Below are 17,154 nucleotides of genomic sequence, written 5' to 3'. Positions count from 1 at the left end.
TACATAACTAGACTACCATTTTCAGTCACATCCCCATTTATAAACTAGCTGTTACTGTGTTATCATCCACTCTATACATTTCCACAATTTTACAGTGAAGCTAATTAAAACTTCTACGTACATTAAACATCAGTGGTCCACTCAGTCCCTCTCTTATCTCCTTTAAGAATTCACCACCTACCACCAGGTCTTGAAGATATTTTCCAATAATTTCTTCTAGAAGCTTTATGGTTCTTGCTTTCATTTTTCGTTTTTTGATCCATTTTGAGTTAGTTTTTGGATAAGGTGTGAGATAGGTGTCCTCTTTCCTTCTTTCAGCACCATTTGTTGAATGGACTGTTCTGCCTGAGCTGTGTGAGTTCAACAGGCTAGTCAAAAATCACTTGACCATACCTGCGAGGGTCTGTTTCTGAATCATAAATTTCATTCCATTGGTCTAGTGTGTCTATCTTTAGGCCAGTACCATGTTGTTTTTATCTCTATAGGTAGGTAATTATGATTTAAAGTCTGGAGATGAGGGCTCACTTTTCCTTTTTATGATGTTTCTGGCTATTCAGGACTCCTTACCCTTCCAAATAAATTTAATGATCATGTTTTCAATTTTTTCTTAAATGCTGGTGTCATTTTTATCGGGATTGCATTAAATCTGTTCATCAATGTGAGTAGAATTGACATCTTAATGATATTTAGTCTTCCAATCCATGAGCATGGAATGTTCTTTCAGTTATTTAGGGCTTTTTTGATTTGTTTTAACGTTGAGTTATAGTTTTCTGAATACAAGTGCTTTACATCATTGGTTAAGTTTATTCCTGACTATTTGAGTTTTATCTGTCATACTTTACTTTCACCACTCTTTTGACACTTTTAGTTACTTTTATGATATAATTTTCATTTCTGGACTCTCTTTCAGGCATCTCTATCCTGTCTTGTCTTTTCAGGCTCTAGCACACCCTTTAGTATTTTCTGAAATTATGGTCTCTTGCTTATAAATTTTCTCAGTTTCTGTTTATCTGTGAATATTCTAATTGCACCCTCATTTTTGAAAGATAGTCTTGCTGGATATAAGATTCTTGGCTGGAAGTTTTTCTCTTGTAGTATCTTAAATATATCAGACCACTGTCTTCCTGCCTCAATGGTTTCTGGTGGGAAATCAGCACTTAATCTTATTGGATATCCCTAATATATTTTGCATTGCTTTTCTCTTGCTGCTCTCAGAATTCTCTCTTTGTCTTTGACCTTTGACATTCTGATAAATATGTGTCTTGAAGTTGGTCTCTTTGGGTTTTTTTGTATGGAAGTACGTTGTGCTTCTTGGACAGAGATATCTATGTCCTTCAATGGGGCTGAGACATTTTCTACCATTATTTCTTTAAATATTCCTTCTGCCCCTTTTCCCTTTTCTTCTCCTTCTGGGACACCCATGACACATATGTTTGCACGTCTTTTGCTGTCATTTAGTTCCCTGAGACTTTGTTCAATTTTTTCCATTCTTCATCTCTTCTTTATGTTTACTTTCAGAGGCCATTTCTTCAAGCTCAGCAATCCTTTCTTTTGCCTCTTCAAATCTGCTATTATGTGATTCCAATTTTTTTTTATTTCATTGATTGCACCTTTCATTCCCGTAAGATCTGCTATTTTTCTATGTATGCTTTCAAATTCTTCTTTGTGCTCATCCAATGTCTTCTTAATATCTTTAATCTCTTTAGCCATCTCATTGAATTTATTAAGAAGATTTGTTTGAACATCTTTGATTAGTTGTCTCAACTCCTTCATGTCGTCTGGAGGCTTCTCTTGTTCCTTTAACTGGGCCATAGCTTCCTGTTGCTTGCTGTGGATTGAAATTTTTTATTGGTGTCTTTGCATCTGGCTTCCTAGAGTATTTATTCTGGGTGCAGTTTTTCCCCTTAGTTAGGGCTTCCTATCATTTCTCCCTTGCTGGTTGTGCAGTAGGAGCCAAGCATGTTGTTGGTGCTATAAGCTGTGGAGGCTCAAGCTGCCCTCATTGCATCAGGACCCAATGAAGTTTCTTCCAACTTTCTTCTTTGCCAGGGGTAGGGACAGAGCCACAGCTATGTGGAATAATCCATGTGCAGGCCAAGACTGTAGTTGCCCATAGAGACTGATGAAGCTTCATATCTCTTTCTCCCTTACCTGGGGCAGGGATGGAGCTGCAGGTGTGGGCAGCAATCTATGTAGTGCAGGCCCAAGATGACCACAGTTGCCTTGGTAGACTTCTGATTTTCAATCTATGGCAGCCAAAATTACCTGCAGTTAACTATATAGGCTGGTGCAGGGCTGCTCAGCTTCCTCCCCGCCAGAGGCAGGGCTGAAGCCTAGGCAGGCTGCAGGCTGACCTGCTTGAAAGAAACTGGTTCCTGCCGACACTGAGAGTTTCAGTCAGCCTGGCTTCCCCTCAGGCTGGGGGCAGAGTCAGAATGGCAACTACTGGTCTCTTTCTGACTTGGGCTGGTTTGCACCCCCCTCTTCCCAGGGTTATATCTTAGCCAACCAAGTCTACCAATCAGTAGCCGAAATCAACAGCCAACCATCTCCTCTTCCCCTGTTTCTGGGAAATGGAGCTTCCAATTCCTGTCACAGAACAGCTCTTGGGGCAGCTCATGCCACCAGAGTAGGATAATCACCAGCTTCCGCGACTTGGCCGGTCATTTCCTGGAGAGGCTGGCACAGGTCCCCTCAGCTTCCTCCCTGCTGGAGGTGGCACTGGGGCTTAGGCTAGAACTGCATTATGATCTGGGTGGAAAGAAGCCAGTCCCCACCAGCACTGGGATTTTCAGTCCACCCCGCTTTCCCTCGTGCCAGGCGCAGAATTAAGATGGCGGCTCCTGGCCTCTTTCTGATTTGGACAGGCTCAAACTTTAGCTGTTCTCAGGATTATACTGTAGCCCACTGAGTTTCCTCATCAATAGCTGAAATTGGTGCCCAACCGTCTCTTCCTCCCCCGTTTTGAGAAAGTGGAGCTTTCAATTCCAGCCACGGAACAGCTCCCGAGGCGGCTCGTGCCTCCAGTGGAGGATGGGCACTGGGGCTCCGTGGCGCGGAGCGCTCAACTTACGAGTCTTCTCTGCAGATGGGCATCTCCTCCTACCACTCCTTCAAAGATGTTGCAGGATGCTCTTCTGGTCTCCTGGAGCCCCCAAACAGGTGCTTCAGCTAGCTCTAGAGAGCTCTGGGTGTTTGCTAACTGCTCTGTAGCAGAAACTAACTCTAGGAGCTCCTTACTCTGCTGCCATCTTGCTGATTGTTCCACTGATCTTTTTTTTTCTATAATATCACACCATCTTGATTACTGTAGCTTTTTAGTAGTGTCATTCCTTCACCTTTGTTCTTCAGTATTGTGTTGGCTATTCTGGGTCTTTTGCCTTTTTATATAAACTTTAGAATTAGTTTAAAAGACTTTTCCACTTCTTTTACCATTAATGGTTTTAGTCTTTCTCTCCATGCTACATGATTATGATCTCCTCACAGGCAGGTACAAACTATCCTACTGTGTATCCTCTCCTAGTACCTAATACATAGAAGGCCCTAGAGAATATTTTTTAATGCATGAGTGAATGAACAAATGGACCATTGTCAGTGTAGAGTTTGACCACTTAAAGTAAAGTGTCTTTACATATTACTCATTGAATGTACCAATAATTCTAAAATGCCCAAGATAAAGGATGAATTTTCTTATGGATACATTTGCAGAAGAATAATATGAACGATATGCTGGTCTCCATATATGAAGATGATGATATGTCCCACCATCGGCAGGTCAATTTTCTTTGTTGTCTTTCTAGTTTGGGTGCCATAACCTCATGTTCTAGTTCCTGGTCATCTTCTAGCACATATTTGAAATGAGTAAAGCAAAGTGGGTGTTATATTGGTGATTGGGGTGGGAAGAGAAACTTAAGTTTGTGAATTTTGAGCACCTTCTGTATACCAAGCACTGAACCAATCTCTTTATAAGCACTATCTTATTTCATACTCATCAGAGTTCTTTGATGTATTACTATTCCCATTTTATAGATGAGGAACCTGAGATTCAGAGACATTACATAACTTATTCAATACCACACTTTTTTTTTCATTTGAACCCATGAAGGCCTTATTTCAGAGTCCCTCCCCATTCTTCTACATCCCTCTGGTGATTGGGTTGTGGGTTCATGGACATTGAACTGGCAGGGAAAACAAGATGCATGTTGATTTGGGACAGTTAAAAAGAAAAGCAGTATTTCTGCTAATAACTGTAGGTACATTTCCTATTTTTCCAACTATATGCAATGATTCAACTAGCAGTTATAGGGAATATTCTATGTATAACCATACTACCCATTTAATCTTCCCACAAAATAGAACCTTTATGAAAAATATGTTTAAGGGAAAAAACTCATGCTAGACATAAGGAAAATAGGTTTAATCTTCAGCATACATTCAATGGTAGTGTCATTAATGTGATATATAGTTTGGTTTAAGCTTTCCTTTTTTTTTTTCTCAAACTAAAAACCCTTAAAGATGGTTTGAAGAAATACCAGCAAATTTCCTACTCTAGCTCTGTGTCCCACAAAACAGACTTGTCAGATGCAGTTCTTCTGCAAATATTAGGGTCACAAACCTAGGATGACTGACTCCTAAGTGCCTAAATCTACAGCTGGAAATTAAGATTTGGCAAGAACATGAGTAATTTATAGCTTATAAAAAGAGAAGTGTATTGTCTTATTTCAACCAGATAGTTTGTTATCATAACTGTTTGTGTGCATTTTGGCATTCAAATACAGATGTTCCAAAATGTTTCTACTGTGGGAAACAGCTGCTACTATTCTAGCACAGAAATCTCAAAGAGATTAATATACAAAGGCAGCGTGAACCTTAGTGGCAAATGCAGCATCTGCTTGAGGTAGGGCCTATGATTCCCGGTAGATAGCGAGTCTTCAGATTCTCATTAACAGCCTGAAACCATGTTTCAGATCTAAGCTTATTCTACAGAAATGGGAACAAAAACAAGTGATTAATTTGTAATTCACTTAGCTGATAAATATCATCACATGTTTTTTGCCCAGGGGCTGTAAAACATTGGACTTCATTTCCTGTGGCAACTGATAGGAATATAGATGTTTGGTCATAATGACTGATGGTTTCAGTTGCCATTACAAGCATCTGCTTAGTAACAGCTTAGCACAGCCAGCCTGCAGTCATAAAACATCCATCTACAACTTAGCGATGCATTCACAGAGCACTCTACAGTTTACTAAGGGCATTCATATGTACTGCTTCATCTGATCCTTTCCCAACCTTGTGAGTATGTACAGAATTATTTTTAGCACCATTTTGCAAATAAATGAAACAAAAGTGCAGAAATGGGATGACTTATTAAGGTATAGAGCCAGAGCCTCTAACTCTAAATCCTTTTCTACTCTTATACTACACCAAGCTGCCTCTCTAATTTCAGAGGCTATGGTGTGTCCTTCATAAATTATGTCGTCCTTTCTAGGGATGCTGGTTTCCAGGACACCTGCCATGAAGACTCCTAGCCTGATAGCACTGTTTGGTACCTGGAGGATGCCAGGAAGAGCAAATGCAGCAGCTCTTCCCTTTTCTCCCACATACTGGAGGGGAAAGGCCCAAATATTCCCTTTCCTTTGTTCAAAGGGCTTTGGAATATGAACTCCTTTGTCTCCCTGGTATCTAGAGAAACAAAGAACCAGAAGTAGAAGATCCCAGGGCTGCCATGTGGAATTGCCATAAACCAGAAGTTCCTAAGAACAATGATGCCTGGGGCGTTATGCCTGCCCTAAGCCTTATAAATCCATCCCCTGCAGTGTTCAAGGGTTCACTGCCTCCAACCAGATCTACTCTTTGGAATTGTCTAGTGAATTATTTATGCTTTGCACACTTGACAGAGGCTCATGCCTGGGTTTGAAAGCACTCGGTGCCTGACTGACTGCTAGGGCCTAGAAATGTCTAACTGGAAAACTGAAGCTCAGAGAAGTAACTTCCAAAGGTTCACAAAGTAGTAAAAGGCAATGTAGTTTTGAACCTGGTGTAGGTGGACTGTAATTTACCCTAGCATCATAGAGAAAGAGCCTGTGTGTTTCACTTGGGGTGCAATAAAGATTTATGAGTAGAAAAATGTGCAGACTGTGTCCTGCTCCCCAGCCAGGATTGGGTGGAGAAGAGCCCCAGAGAGTAAGGTGTGAAGGGCCAACTACTGAAGTAAAGGAAAGAGGCTGAATCCCTAGACCTGCAACAGAGGAGGAAAAAGAGATTGTTGGGGGTGAGGAGATGGGCAGGTGGGAAGGGACGGGCAGTAGAAAGACCCATGCACAATGTGCTGACATGAGGTCCGTCCTACCCTACAGCCCCAGTGAAGTGCCCAGAGGGGGACCTGAGGCCAGTACATATCTAAACAGCATGCTCTTTGGTGACCTCATTGATGCTTTGCCCAAATCACCTGCTTCCACATTGTAGCTTCTGTAAAATTGTTTCTGCTTTCCAACACTCAGAAAAAATAAAGCAAGCAAATTTCTAAGTATTTATTTCCTCCCTCTTTTCCTAAATACTCTTGTTTGGAGCATTTATGAAATGGAAGGGGAAAAAAGCCTGAAACGATAGGAAACACTTTGCAAGCACCATAAAGATCAGTCTCTTAGTCATTTTGATCAAGAATTGCTATTTCACAAGCAAAGAAATAGGCTAGCAAATCACTCACATGTATAAAATATTAATGAAAGTGTTCTGAGGTATACGGATGTAGAAAGCATCTCATAACAAAATGCCCTCACTCCAGGCAGGACAGCATCCTCTTGTTATTCCCTAGCCTGGAGACCCTTGGAAAGACCTCCTGCCCCCTTGTAAGAGGGTGTACCCTTTGTTCTGCCAGAATTGCATGTTTCTATTAGGAACAGTGAACATCACGAGGAAAGGGGGCTTCCTGGCTTTAGCTATAGGCACAGTATGAAGTAGAGGAAGGATAGGGAAGCCTTCAACTTTTAGCATTAAAAGGAAGGGCATAAAATCTCGGGATAACTTCCCTTTCATAGGTCTGAAAGGAGTTAGAAACTCAAGACTAAAACCTAAGACTATATGCACTTGGTAAGACTCTAGATCCAACCGAAGTCACCTTTGTTATATCTTTTGCCCCTATGTCGCTATGCTTATGTAGAAACTTTGTCATTAAAACCTTTAAGACAAAAGGCACCTGTGTACTTTTCTTTGGGCAAGAAAAGGTTGAGTGGCAGACATTGTCAGAAACTAGGAAGGGAGTCTCTCTGCAGAGAGGCTGGGATCAGAAGAGTTTCTAGGCAAGATAAGAAAAACTTGAAGAGCCGCTGGGAGCCTATGAAGGAGTGGAGAGGCTTAATGGAGAACACCCCTTTCAGAGGTATAAGATGTAACGTACCCATTATTTTCCTCCAGGATTCATCTACTTCTAAGCCCTCCAGTGTAAACAATACTGATGAGGTCACACTGAGGGAACAAAGAGAAGAGAATAGGACCCTCCATTGTGTCCTGGGTAATACAATTATCAGTCATCATTGTAAATATCTTCCTTACCATCGAATATCTATTTGCTCTGGGAGAAGACAAGGGTGAGAAATGCTGAGGGGTGCAAAGAACCAAGATGGATTTCTTCTTCTTATGCTATGTTATAAATAGCAATCAATTTTGGCTTTCTTTGGCATTTTCTTATATCACAGAGGCTAATAGGTGTTAACAGACATATAATATTATAATTATTATTATTAGAAATGTCAATGAGTCTTTAAACTAAAATTAAGATTATATGGATTACAACTAGTTTCTATAAGATAAAATGTTCAGCTTACTGATTAATTTTCCATTGCCTTTCATTAGGAATTTGCTGTTTGGATATGCTTTTTTGTATAGGTTTGTGGACCACTGAAGAAACACCATTAGGAATTGGATTGGATACTTCTAGGCAAATTCTATAACATTTTATTTGAAACAAACTAAAAGCCACTTTCTGATGTGCTTCCTTCCATTTATCTGCATTGTCCTTTCTCTCCAGGCAGCTTCTTCAGCCCTGAGCAGTCTGGGCCATGTGTACACAGCCATTGGAGACTATCCTAATGCACTGGCCAGTCACAAGCAGTGTGTTCTTCTCGCCAAACAATCCAAAGATGAACTTTCTGAAGCCCGAGAACTTGGCAACATGGGAGCTGTGTATATTGCCATGGGTGACTTTGAGAATGCTGTACAGTGCCATGAGCAGCATCTTAAGATAGCCAAGGACCTGGGCAATAAGCGAGAAGAGGCCCGGGCCTACAGCAACCTGGGCAGTGCCTACCACTACCGGAGGAACTTTGACAAGGCCATGTCTTACCACAACTATGTACTAGAGCTGGCACAGGAATTGATGGAGAAGGCCATTGAGATGCGGGCCTATGCTGGCCTAGGCCATGCTGCCAGGTGCATGCAGGATTTGGAGAGGGCTAAACAGTACCATGAGCAGCAACTGGGCATTGCTGAGAATCTCAAGGACCGAGCTGCAGAGGGAAGAGCGTCCTCCAATCTGGGTAAGAACTGGGTTGCTTTCCAGATCCAGGGTCATGCCATGGGCTGAAAATAATTGGGGTAACCAATTATGTTTTACAGGCATCTGTGTGTTTATGGTTATAAGAATCTCCATGTTGTAGGTATTTTGTCTTTTCTCACATATATTTCCTTAGAGCCTATCTGCTCTAAATCACACAGTCCTTGTCATCACAGTGCTCTTAGAATTAGAACACTGAGATACTGGAAAAACAAAACACCCCAACCTTTTAATCTCCCTAGAGGGAAGAGCTACCAGATTTATCTAATTAGAGAGAAGGGGAATGAAATGAGGATATAAAGCTATGTTTTGGTTTAAATGAAAGAGAATTTCCTAGGAAGTCATCAACGGGAAAGAATTTGAAAGGATTTTTGTTTAAAGGAATTTCTTTACTTAGTAAATTTAACTCCACAAGAAATGTATTTTTTTCCTCAAAATTATGTTTACAAGTGCTGTTGATTTAGTAGAAATGCAAAATTGTTTTTGTGAAAGATCTATTTAAATAAGATCGATTTGTAGTCACTATTTTAATAGAATTAAGTTGCAATTAAAAAATTAATAAATTTGGAGGAGTGGATACACAATGTCATGAGACGATAAGTAATTGGTTTTTTACTTTTTAGAAGATACTGTTATTTTGTCTCTGTACCCAAACAGACTTGGGTAGCCATCATCAATGGAAGGTATATATATGTTTGAAAATATGAACTGAACTCATCCTTGTGCCCTGGAGCCCGACAATTGGTTCTGTGTCCATAGGAACTTGAGGTGGGAAAAGGAGGAGAAGGTGGCTTTGTTGGTATTAGTGTTTGCCCACCAAATATTAGTAGCAACAGAATATAAAACTCAGCCCTCTTCTCCGACGTGATCTACCCAACCAGGGCATCCCATGTCTATATTTTAGCACTACTCCTCACTCCCCTCTACCCTCCATGCTTATTTTAACCATATGCTTCTTGAGTACAGTTGTTTGAGAAAGACTTGAAATCTCTAGAGGTAGCTCTGAAAATGGAATTGAGTTCAGAATTAGAGTCTAGAGTTTCTGACAAGAACTGTAGAAATAAGCACTTAGCTTCATGAATTCATTCAGTAGATTATCAGTATTTATTAAATCCTTACTGTGAAGCGTAGTTGGCCCAATGGATAGGGCATCTGCCTACCACATGGGAGGTCCACGGTTCAAACCTGGGGCCTTCTTGACCCACGTGGAGCTGGCCCATGTGCAGTGCTGATGAGCACAAGGAGTGCCCTGCCATGCAGGGGTGTCCCCTGCGTAGGGGAGCCCCATGCGCAAGGAGCGTGCCCCGTAAGGAGAGCCGCCCAGCGGGAAAGAAAGTGCAGCCTGCCCAAGAATGGCGCCGCAAACACGGAGACCTGACACAACAAGATGATGCAACAAAAAGAAACAAGATTCCCGGTGCTGCTGATTAAGATAGAAGTGGTCACAGAAGAACACACAGTGAATGGACACAGAGAGCAGACAACCGGCAGGGGTGGAGTGGGGGGGGGAGGCGGGGAAGGGGAGAGAAATAAATAAAAAATAAATCTTAAAAAAAAAATAAATAAATCCTTACTATGCTCTTAATCCTGGAATAATTGCTTTAAAAGATACAGAAGTTTTTAAAAAATCCCCAGCCCTCAAAGAGCTTATAATTTAGTTGCTCATGATATTTATTTCTTTTAATGTGCTTTTGGACATGGGTTGCTAGGATTTTGTGGAGGATTTTTGCATCTATATTCCTTAGAGATACTGGTCTGTAATTTTCTTTTTTTTCATAGTATCTTTATCTGGTTTCAGTGTTAGGGTGATATTAGCATCATACAGTGAATTTGGTAGCATTCTTTCCTGTTCATTTTTTTTGGAAGAGCTTCAGCAAGGTTGTTATTAGATTGCCTTTGAATGATTGGTAGAACTCACCATTGAAGCCATACTGTTTTTACTATTGTAGCTAAGTAATATGCTTTAAAGTCAGGAAGTGACTTTTCATCTCCTTGGCTTTTCATCTTTGGGAGGTTTTTGATAACTTTTTCAATCTCTTTACTTGTGATTGGTTTGCTGAGGTCTTCTCTTTCTTCTAGGCTAGTGAACATTGTTCCAGGAATGTCCATCTCCTGTACATTGTCTGGTTTTTTTGTTTGTTTGTTTTTTTTGCATAGCTGTTGTTCATAGTATCCTCTTCTTTAATTGTTGCTTTAGTCTTTTTTTTGTTTGTTTGTTTTTTGTCTTTATTTATTTTTTTAATATTACATTAAAAAAATATGAGGTCCCCATATACCCCTCCTCCCCCCATAGCAACAATCTCCTCCATCATCATGAGACATTCATTGCATTTGGAGAATACATCTCTGAGCACCACTCATGGTCAATGGTCCACATTATAGCCGACATTCTCCCACATTCCATCCAGTGGGCCATGGGAGGACATACAATGTCCGGTAACTGTCCCTGCAGCATCACCCAGGTCAACTCCAAGTCCCGAAAATGCCTCCACATCTCATCTCTTCCTCCCATTCCCCACACCCAGCAGCCACCATGGCCACTTTCTCCACACCAATGCCACATTTTCTTTGACTGCTAATCACAATAGTTCATGAATAGAATATCAGTAAGTACACTCTAATCCATATGCTATTCCTCCATCCTGTGGACCTTGGAATGGTTGTGTCCACTCCACATCTATATCAAGAGGGGGCTTAGATTCCACATGGATGCTGCATGCAATCCTCCTGCTTTCAGTTGTAGGCACTCTTGGCTCCATGGTGTGGTGGTTGACCTTCTTCAACTCCATGTTAGCTGATTGGGGTAAGTCCAATAATCCAGAGTGTATGAGTCTGTTGAGGCTCAGGGCCTGGCTATCATTTGGTCAGCCCAGAGATTCAGATCCCCTGGGTATATACTAAACCCCAGCACCAACTGCAGTTCCAGTAAAAATAACAGGAGAGGCTTGTGAAAAAAGATCACATCTGAGTCCAGCTCCATCACACAGAAACACAAACTCCAAAGAAGGTCGAACTGACATACCACTGAGCTCCATCTGCCATGACCATAGGACCTGTGGATCTCTGTAGCCCTCAGAAGAACCAATACCTGGGGTTTTATCTACTTTATCTGTCTCTGGGACTCCGCTGAGGTGTGCATAAGGGCGACCCCTCTGATAACCTCCCAGCTCTTTTTTGGAGACTCATAGCCATATAAACTCATTTGTCCTTTCCATTTCCCCCTTGATTCAGGTCAAGAAGCATTTTCAACTCCTGGTATTATATGTAGACTGAGATATTCTGCTGGTCTGAGTTGACCCTTTTCTTCAAGGTCATTTTCTAGTTACATCATCAGCTGGTACTTGGTAGTAATCCCTCAGTACCAGGGAGGCTCATCCCGGGGAGTCATGTCCCATGCTGGGGGAAAGGTAACGCATTTACATGCTGAGTTTGGCTTCGAGACTGGCCACATTTGAGCAACACGGAGGCTCTCAGGAGGTAACTCTTAGGCACCCTGCAGCTCTAGGCCTTGTTCTTATTTCAGGTGCACAGGCTCACAAGCATAGTCATTAGTATCAAGGGCTCATTGTTGGACCTTCCTTCTTTTTTGGTCTTTGCCGTTGCACTTGGGGGATTGTTGCTGTTCCTTTAGGGACTGTGATAGAGCTCCCCTGGCTAGGAACTCAGCCCTCCCTCAGTTGTTGTTTTTAATTGTATCCACTATGAAAATATCCAAACATTTTTATGTACCATGGATATATGCCCTGGAGAACTCCCTGCCAACCATGTGTCCCCTGTCATTAACATCCCACCCCAGTATTTCTTCACTGCCATTGTTGAACCTCTCTGTGATCCAAAAGTTCCTGAAAAGTGAAGCCCAATATATTGCCATGTTCCCTTAATAGTAAAATGGAATATAGCGATGAGTTTAAAGGCTAGATATAGAATACTTATTAATTTGGAAAAATTACAGTAAAAGTAAATTGGGGTATCAAAAAATTGTCTACATCTTATCTTTTTCTTCTCTTTTTTCTAATTATTAAGCTTATCTTCACAAGAGTTTTAGATTATAGTAATTCATATATACAATATACAGTACTCCCACATTTTAGCCTATCAACCCCTATATATTTTTGGTGTAATTTTACATGTCTTATATCCATCCTTGCATACTCCTGTGAAACACTTCTTTTGCCCACACAGTTACATTGGTTCCATCTATTCAATACCTCTTTCCCCCTCCCCTTAGGGCCCACAGTGACAGTCAATCTTCATTGCTTGAAGGGCCATGTTCACAGATACTTGCAACAGTGTTGAGGGCTTGACATGCTCAACTGCCCTAATGCCCTGGGAGCCACCATTTCTCTTGAGAGATACAGTTACCTCTATTTGATGACATCAGTCCTCCCCAGGATGTGGGTATACCTTCACTCTCATTATATGGGTCTCTATCCAATGATATAACCCACTATGGCAAAATGGGGGCATTCACATATTCCTAGGAGCCTGTCCTGCGTCAGATTATCCCCTTTAAGCATCTTAAACAGGTAACTTTCCTTATTATATTTTTGAAAAGGTTTTCTCAGCATTATACCCTCAACCAAATACCTGACATTCTCCTATGTTCGTATGTTGCCCCACCCTCCCCCCAATTTCTTGGGACATATTACCCATCCTCCCATCCCTAGCCCCCCTCAAGCCCGCAAAGCCCCACCCGAAGGTAACCCTATGCCCCCATTTTATCCCTTCCTTATACAAATACTTACCTCCAGCTTATCATAGATTTCACCCATGTAGGTGTCAGCTTACATCCTTCCTCTACCCCCCAATTTCCTGTAAGCCTATCATCCAGTCTCTAGCTCTCTGAGGCAGCTTGGTTTACTTATTTCATATCATTGAGGTCATGTAGTATTTGTCCTTCAATGCCTGGGTTGCTTCACTCAACATAAAGTTCTCAAGATTCATCCATGTTAACATGTGTGTTTGTAGTGTATTTGTTCTTAAAGCTGAGTAGTATTCCATTGTATATATATACCACATTTTATTTATCCATTCATCTGTTGATGGGCATTTGGGTTGATTCCAATCTTTTGGCAATAGTGAACAATGCTGCTATGAACACTGGTGTGCATATATCGGTTTGTGTCCTTGTTTTCAGTTCTACTGGGTATATACCCAGCAGTGGAATTGCTGGGTCATATGGCAAATCTATAGCTAGTTTTTTGAGAAACCGCCAAACTGTCCTCCAGAATGGCTGGATCCTTCTGCATTCCCACCCAGCAGTGGATGAGTGTTCCCATTCCTCCACATCCTCTCCAGCATTTGTAGTCTTCTGTTTTTTTCGTAGCTGCCAATCTTATGGGACTAAGATGGTATCTCATTATAGTTTTGATTTGCATTTCCCTGATAGCTAAAGATTTGGAGCATTTTTTTCATGTACTTTTTAGCCATTTGCATTTCTTCTTTGGTGAAGTGTCTGTTTAAATCTTTTTCCCATTTTTTAAATGGGTTGTTTATCTTTTTATTTTCAAGATATAGGAGTTCTTTATATATGCAGGTTTTAAGTCTCCCATCCGATATATGGTTACCAAATATTTTCTCCCATTGTGTAGGCTCTCTTTTCACTTTCTTGACAAACTCCTTTGAGGTGCAGAAGGCTTTAATTTTGAGGAGGCCCCATTTATCTATTTGTTCTTTTGCTGCTTGTGCATTTGGTGTGAAGTTCATGAAGCCATTTCTTATTACAAGGTCTTGTATATGCTTTCCTACACTGCTTTCCAAAGTCTTTATGGTCTTGGCTCTTATATTTAGGTCTTTGATCCATCTTGAGTTGATTTTTGTATAAGGTGTGAGATGGTAATCCTCTTTCATTCTTTTACATATGGATATCCAGGTCTCCAGGCACCATTTGTTGAATAGGCCATTCTCTCCCAGTTGAGAGGGTTTGGTGGCTTTATTGAATATTATATGGCCATATATATATGAGAATCTATATCAGAACTCTCAATTCGGTTCCATTGGTCTGTGTGTCTCTCCTTGTGCCAATACCATGCTGTTTTCACTACTGTAGCTTTGTAGTATGTTTTGAAGTCAGGTAGTTTGATTCCTCCAATTTTGTTTTTCTTTTTCAATATGTCTTTGGCTATTCGGGGCCTCTTTCCTTTCCAAATAAATTTCATAGCTAGTTTTTCTAGTTCCTTAAAGAATGCTGTGTTGACTTTTATTGGGATTGCATTGAATGTGTAGATCAGTTTTGGTAGGATAGAAATCTTAATAATATTTAGTCTTCCTATGAATGAACAGGGAATATTCTTCCATTTATTTAGGTCTTCTTTGATTTCCTTGAACAGTCTTGTGTAGTTCTCTGTGAATAAGTTTTTTACATCTTTAGTTAAATTTATTCCTAGGTATTTGATTTTTTTATTTACTATTATAAATAGTATTTGCTTCTTGATTTCTTCCTGATCTTGCTCATTATTGGTGTACAGAAATGCTACTGATTTTTGCACATTGATCTTATAACCTGCTGCTTTACTAAACTCATTTATGAGTTCTAGAAGCTTTGTTGTAGACCTCTCAGGGTTTTCTATGTATAGGATCATGTCATCTGCAAATAATGAAATTTTGACTTCTTCCTTTCCAATTTGAATGCCTTTTATATCTGGTTCTTGCCTCAGTGCTCGAGCAAGTACTTCTAAGACAATGTTGAATAGAAGGGGTGAGAGTGGGCATCCTTGTCTTGTTCCTCATCTTAGAGGGAAGGATTTTAGGATTTCATCATTGTAAACTATGTTGGCTGTGGGTTTTACATATATACTTTTTATCATGTTCAAAAAATTTCCTGTATTCCAGTCTTTTGCAGTGTCAAATGCTTTTTCTGCATCTATATATATATAATCATGTGATTTTTTTCCTTCAATCTGTTTATATGGTAATTACATTGATTGATTTTCTTATGTTGAACCATCCTTGCATACCCAGAATGAATCCCACTTGGTCATGGTATATAATTCGTTTAATGTATTGTTGAATATAGTTAGCAAGTATTTTGTGAGGATTTTTGCATCTAGGTTCATTAGAGAAATTGGTCTGTAGTTTTCCTTTCTTGTGGTGTCTTTGTTTGGCTTTGGTACTAGGGTACATAGTATACTCTTATGATCTCTGTTATTTTCTGCAGGGTCAGTGGTAATTTCCCCCTCTCATTTCTGATTTTATATATTTGCATCTTCTCTCTTTTCTTAGTCAGTCCAGCTAAGGGTTTTTTGATTTTGTTTATCTTCCAAGAACCAACTTTTGCTTTTGTTGATTCTGTCTATCGTTTTTGCTATTGTTCTTTTTTTTTTTTAAACATTTATTTTATTTTTATTTCTTTTCCTTCCCCCCCCACACCCTGGCTGTCTTGCTCTCCATGTCCATTCGCTGCATCCTCTCTGTCCACTTCTGTTGTTGTCTGCAGCACGGGAATCTGCGCTTTTCCCTGCTGCATCATCTTGTGTGTCAGCTCTCCGTGTGGGTGGCACCACCCCTGGGCAGGCTGCACCCTCCCTTGCACTGGGCGGCTCTCCCCATAGGGCGCACCCCCTGCACACAGGGCTCCCCCACGCAGGGACACCCCTGTATGCCAGGGCACTCCCTGTGCGCATCAGTACTGCGCATGGGCCAGCCCCACACGGGTCAAGGAGGCCCAGGGTCTGAGCGGTGGACCTCCCATGTGGCAGACGGATGCCCCAATCACTGGGCCAAGTCCGCCACCCTGCTCTTGTTCTTTATTTCATTTTTTTCTGCTTTAATCTTTACTATTTCTTTCAGCTTTGTTTGAGATTAATTTATGTTCTTTTTCTAGTTCCTCCCAGTGTGTAGTTAGATCTTCAATTTTAGCTCTCTTTTCTTCTTTACTGTAAGAATGGAAGGCTATAAATTTCCTCTTAGCACTGACTTTGTGATATCCCATAGGTTTCAATAAGTTGTGTTCTCATTTTTCATTCACCTCAAGATATTTACTGAATTCTCTTGCTATTTCTTCTTTGACCCACTGATTATTTAAGAGTGTGTTGTTTAATCTCCATATATTTATGAATTTTCTCTTTTTCCATCCATTATTTATTGCTAGCTTCATTCCATAATGATCAGAGAAAGTGTTTTATGTAATTTCAATCCTTTTAAATTTATTGAGTCTTGTCTTGTGACCCAACACATGGTCTATCCTGGAAAAGGATCCATGAGTACTTGATAAGAATGTATATCCTGCTGTTTTGGGGTATAATGCTCTATAGATGTCTGTTAGGTCTAGTTTATTCATCATATTATTCAAGCTCTCTGTTTCTTTATTTCTTCTCTATCCAGATATTCTTTCTAATACTGAGAGTGGTATATTGAATCCTCCAACTATTATTGTAGAGACATCTATTTCTCCCTTCAGTTTTGCCAGTGTGTGCCTCATGTATGTTGGGGTACCCAGGTTAGGTACACAGATATTTAGTATAGTTATTTTTCTTAGTTAATTGCCCTTTTTATTAATATAATATCTTTCTTCATCCCTTAGAACAGTTTTGCATTTAAAATCTATTTTGTCCAATATTAGTATCACTACTCTAGCTTTTTTTGGTTAATATATGTGTAGA

General features: G+C 40.4%; 1 protein-coding gene across 4 annotated transcripts in view; it reads left to right on the top strand.

Moving 5' to 3' along the window:
* Nucleotides 1-17,154, top strand: part of TTC28 (tetratricopeptide repeat domain 28) — an 876,415-nt gene that overhangs the window by 648,751 nt on the left and 210,510 nt on the right. For all 4 annotated transcript variants that reach the window (XM_004461701.5, XM_004461702.5, XM_012526449.4 and 1 more), the window contains one exon: nucleotides 8,030-8,537. In XM_004461701.5, the coding sequence (XP_004461758.2) occupies nucleotides 8,030-8,537 (508 nt within the window). The remainder of the gene's footprint in view (nucleotides 1-8,029; nucleotides 8,538-17,154) is intronic.

Source organism: Dasypus novemcinctus, chromosome 19 (genome assembly GCF_030445035.2).
Source record: "Dasypus novemcinctus isolate mDasNov1 chromosome 19, mDasNov1.1.hap2, whole genome shotgun sequence".
Lineage (NCBI taxonomy): Eukaryota > Metazoa > Chordata > Mammalia > Cingulata > Dasypodidae > Dasypus > Dasypus novemcinctus.
Note: the sequence above shows the minus strand (reverse complement) of the source record. Positions and strands in the feature narration are given on the sequence as shown.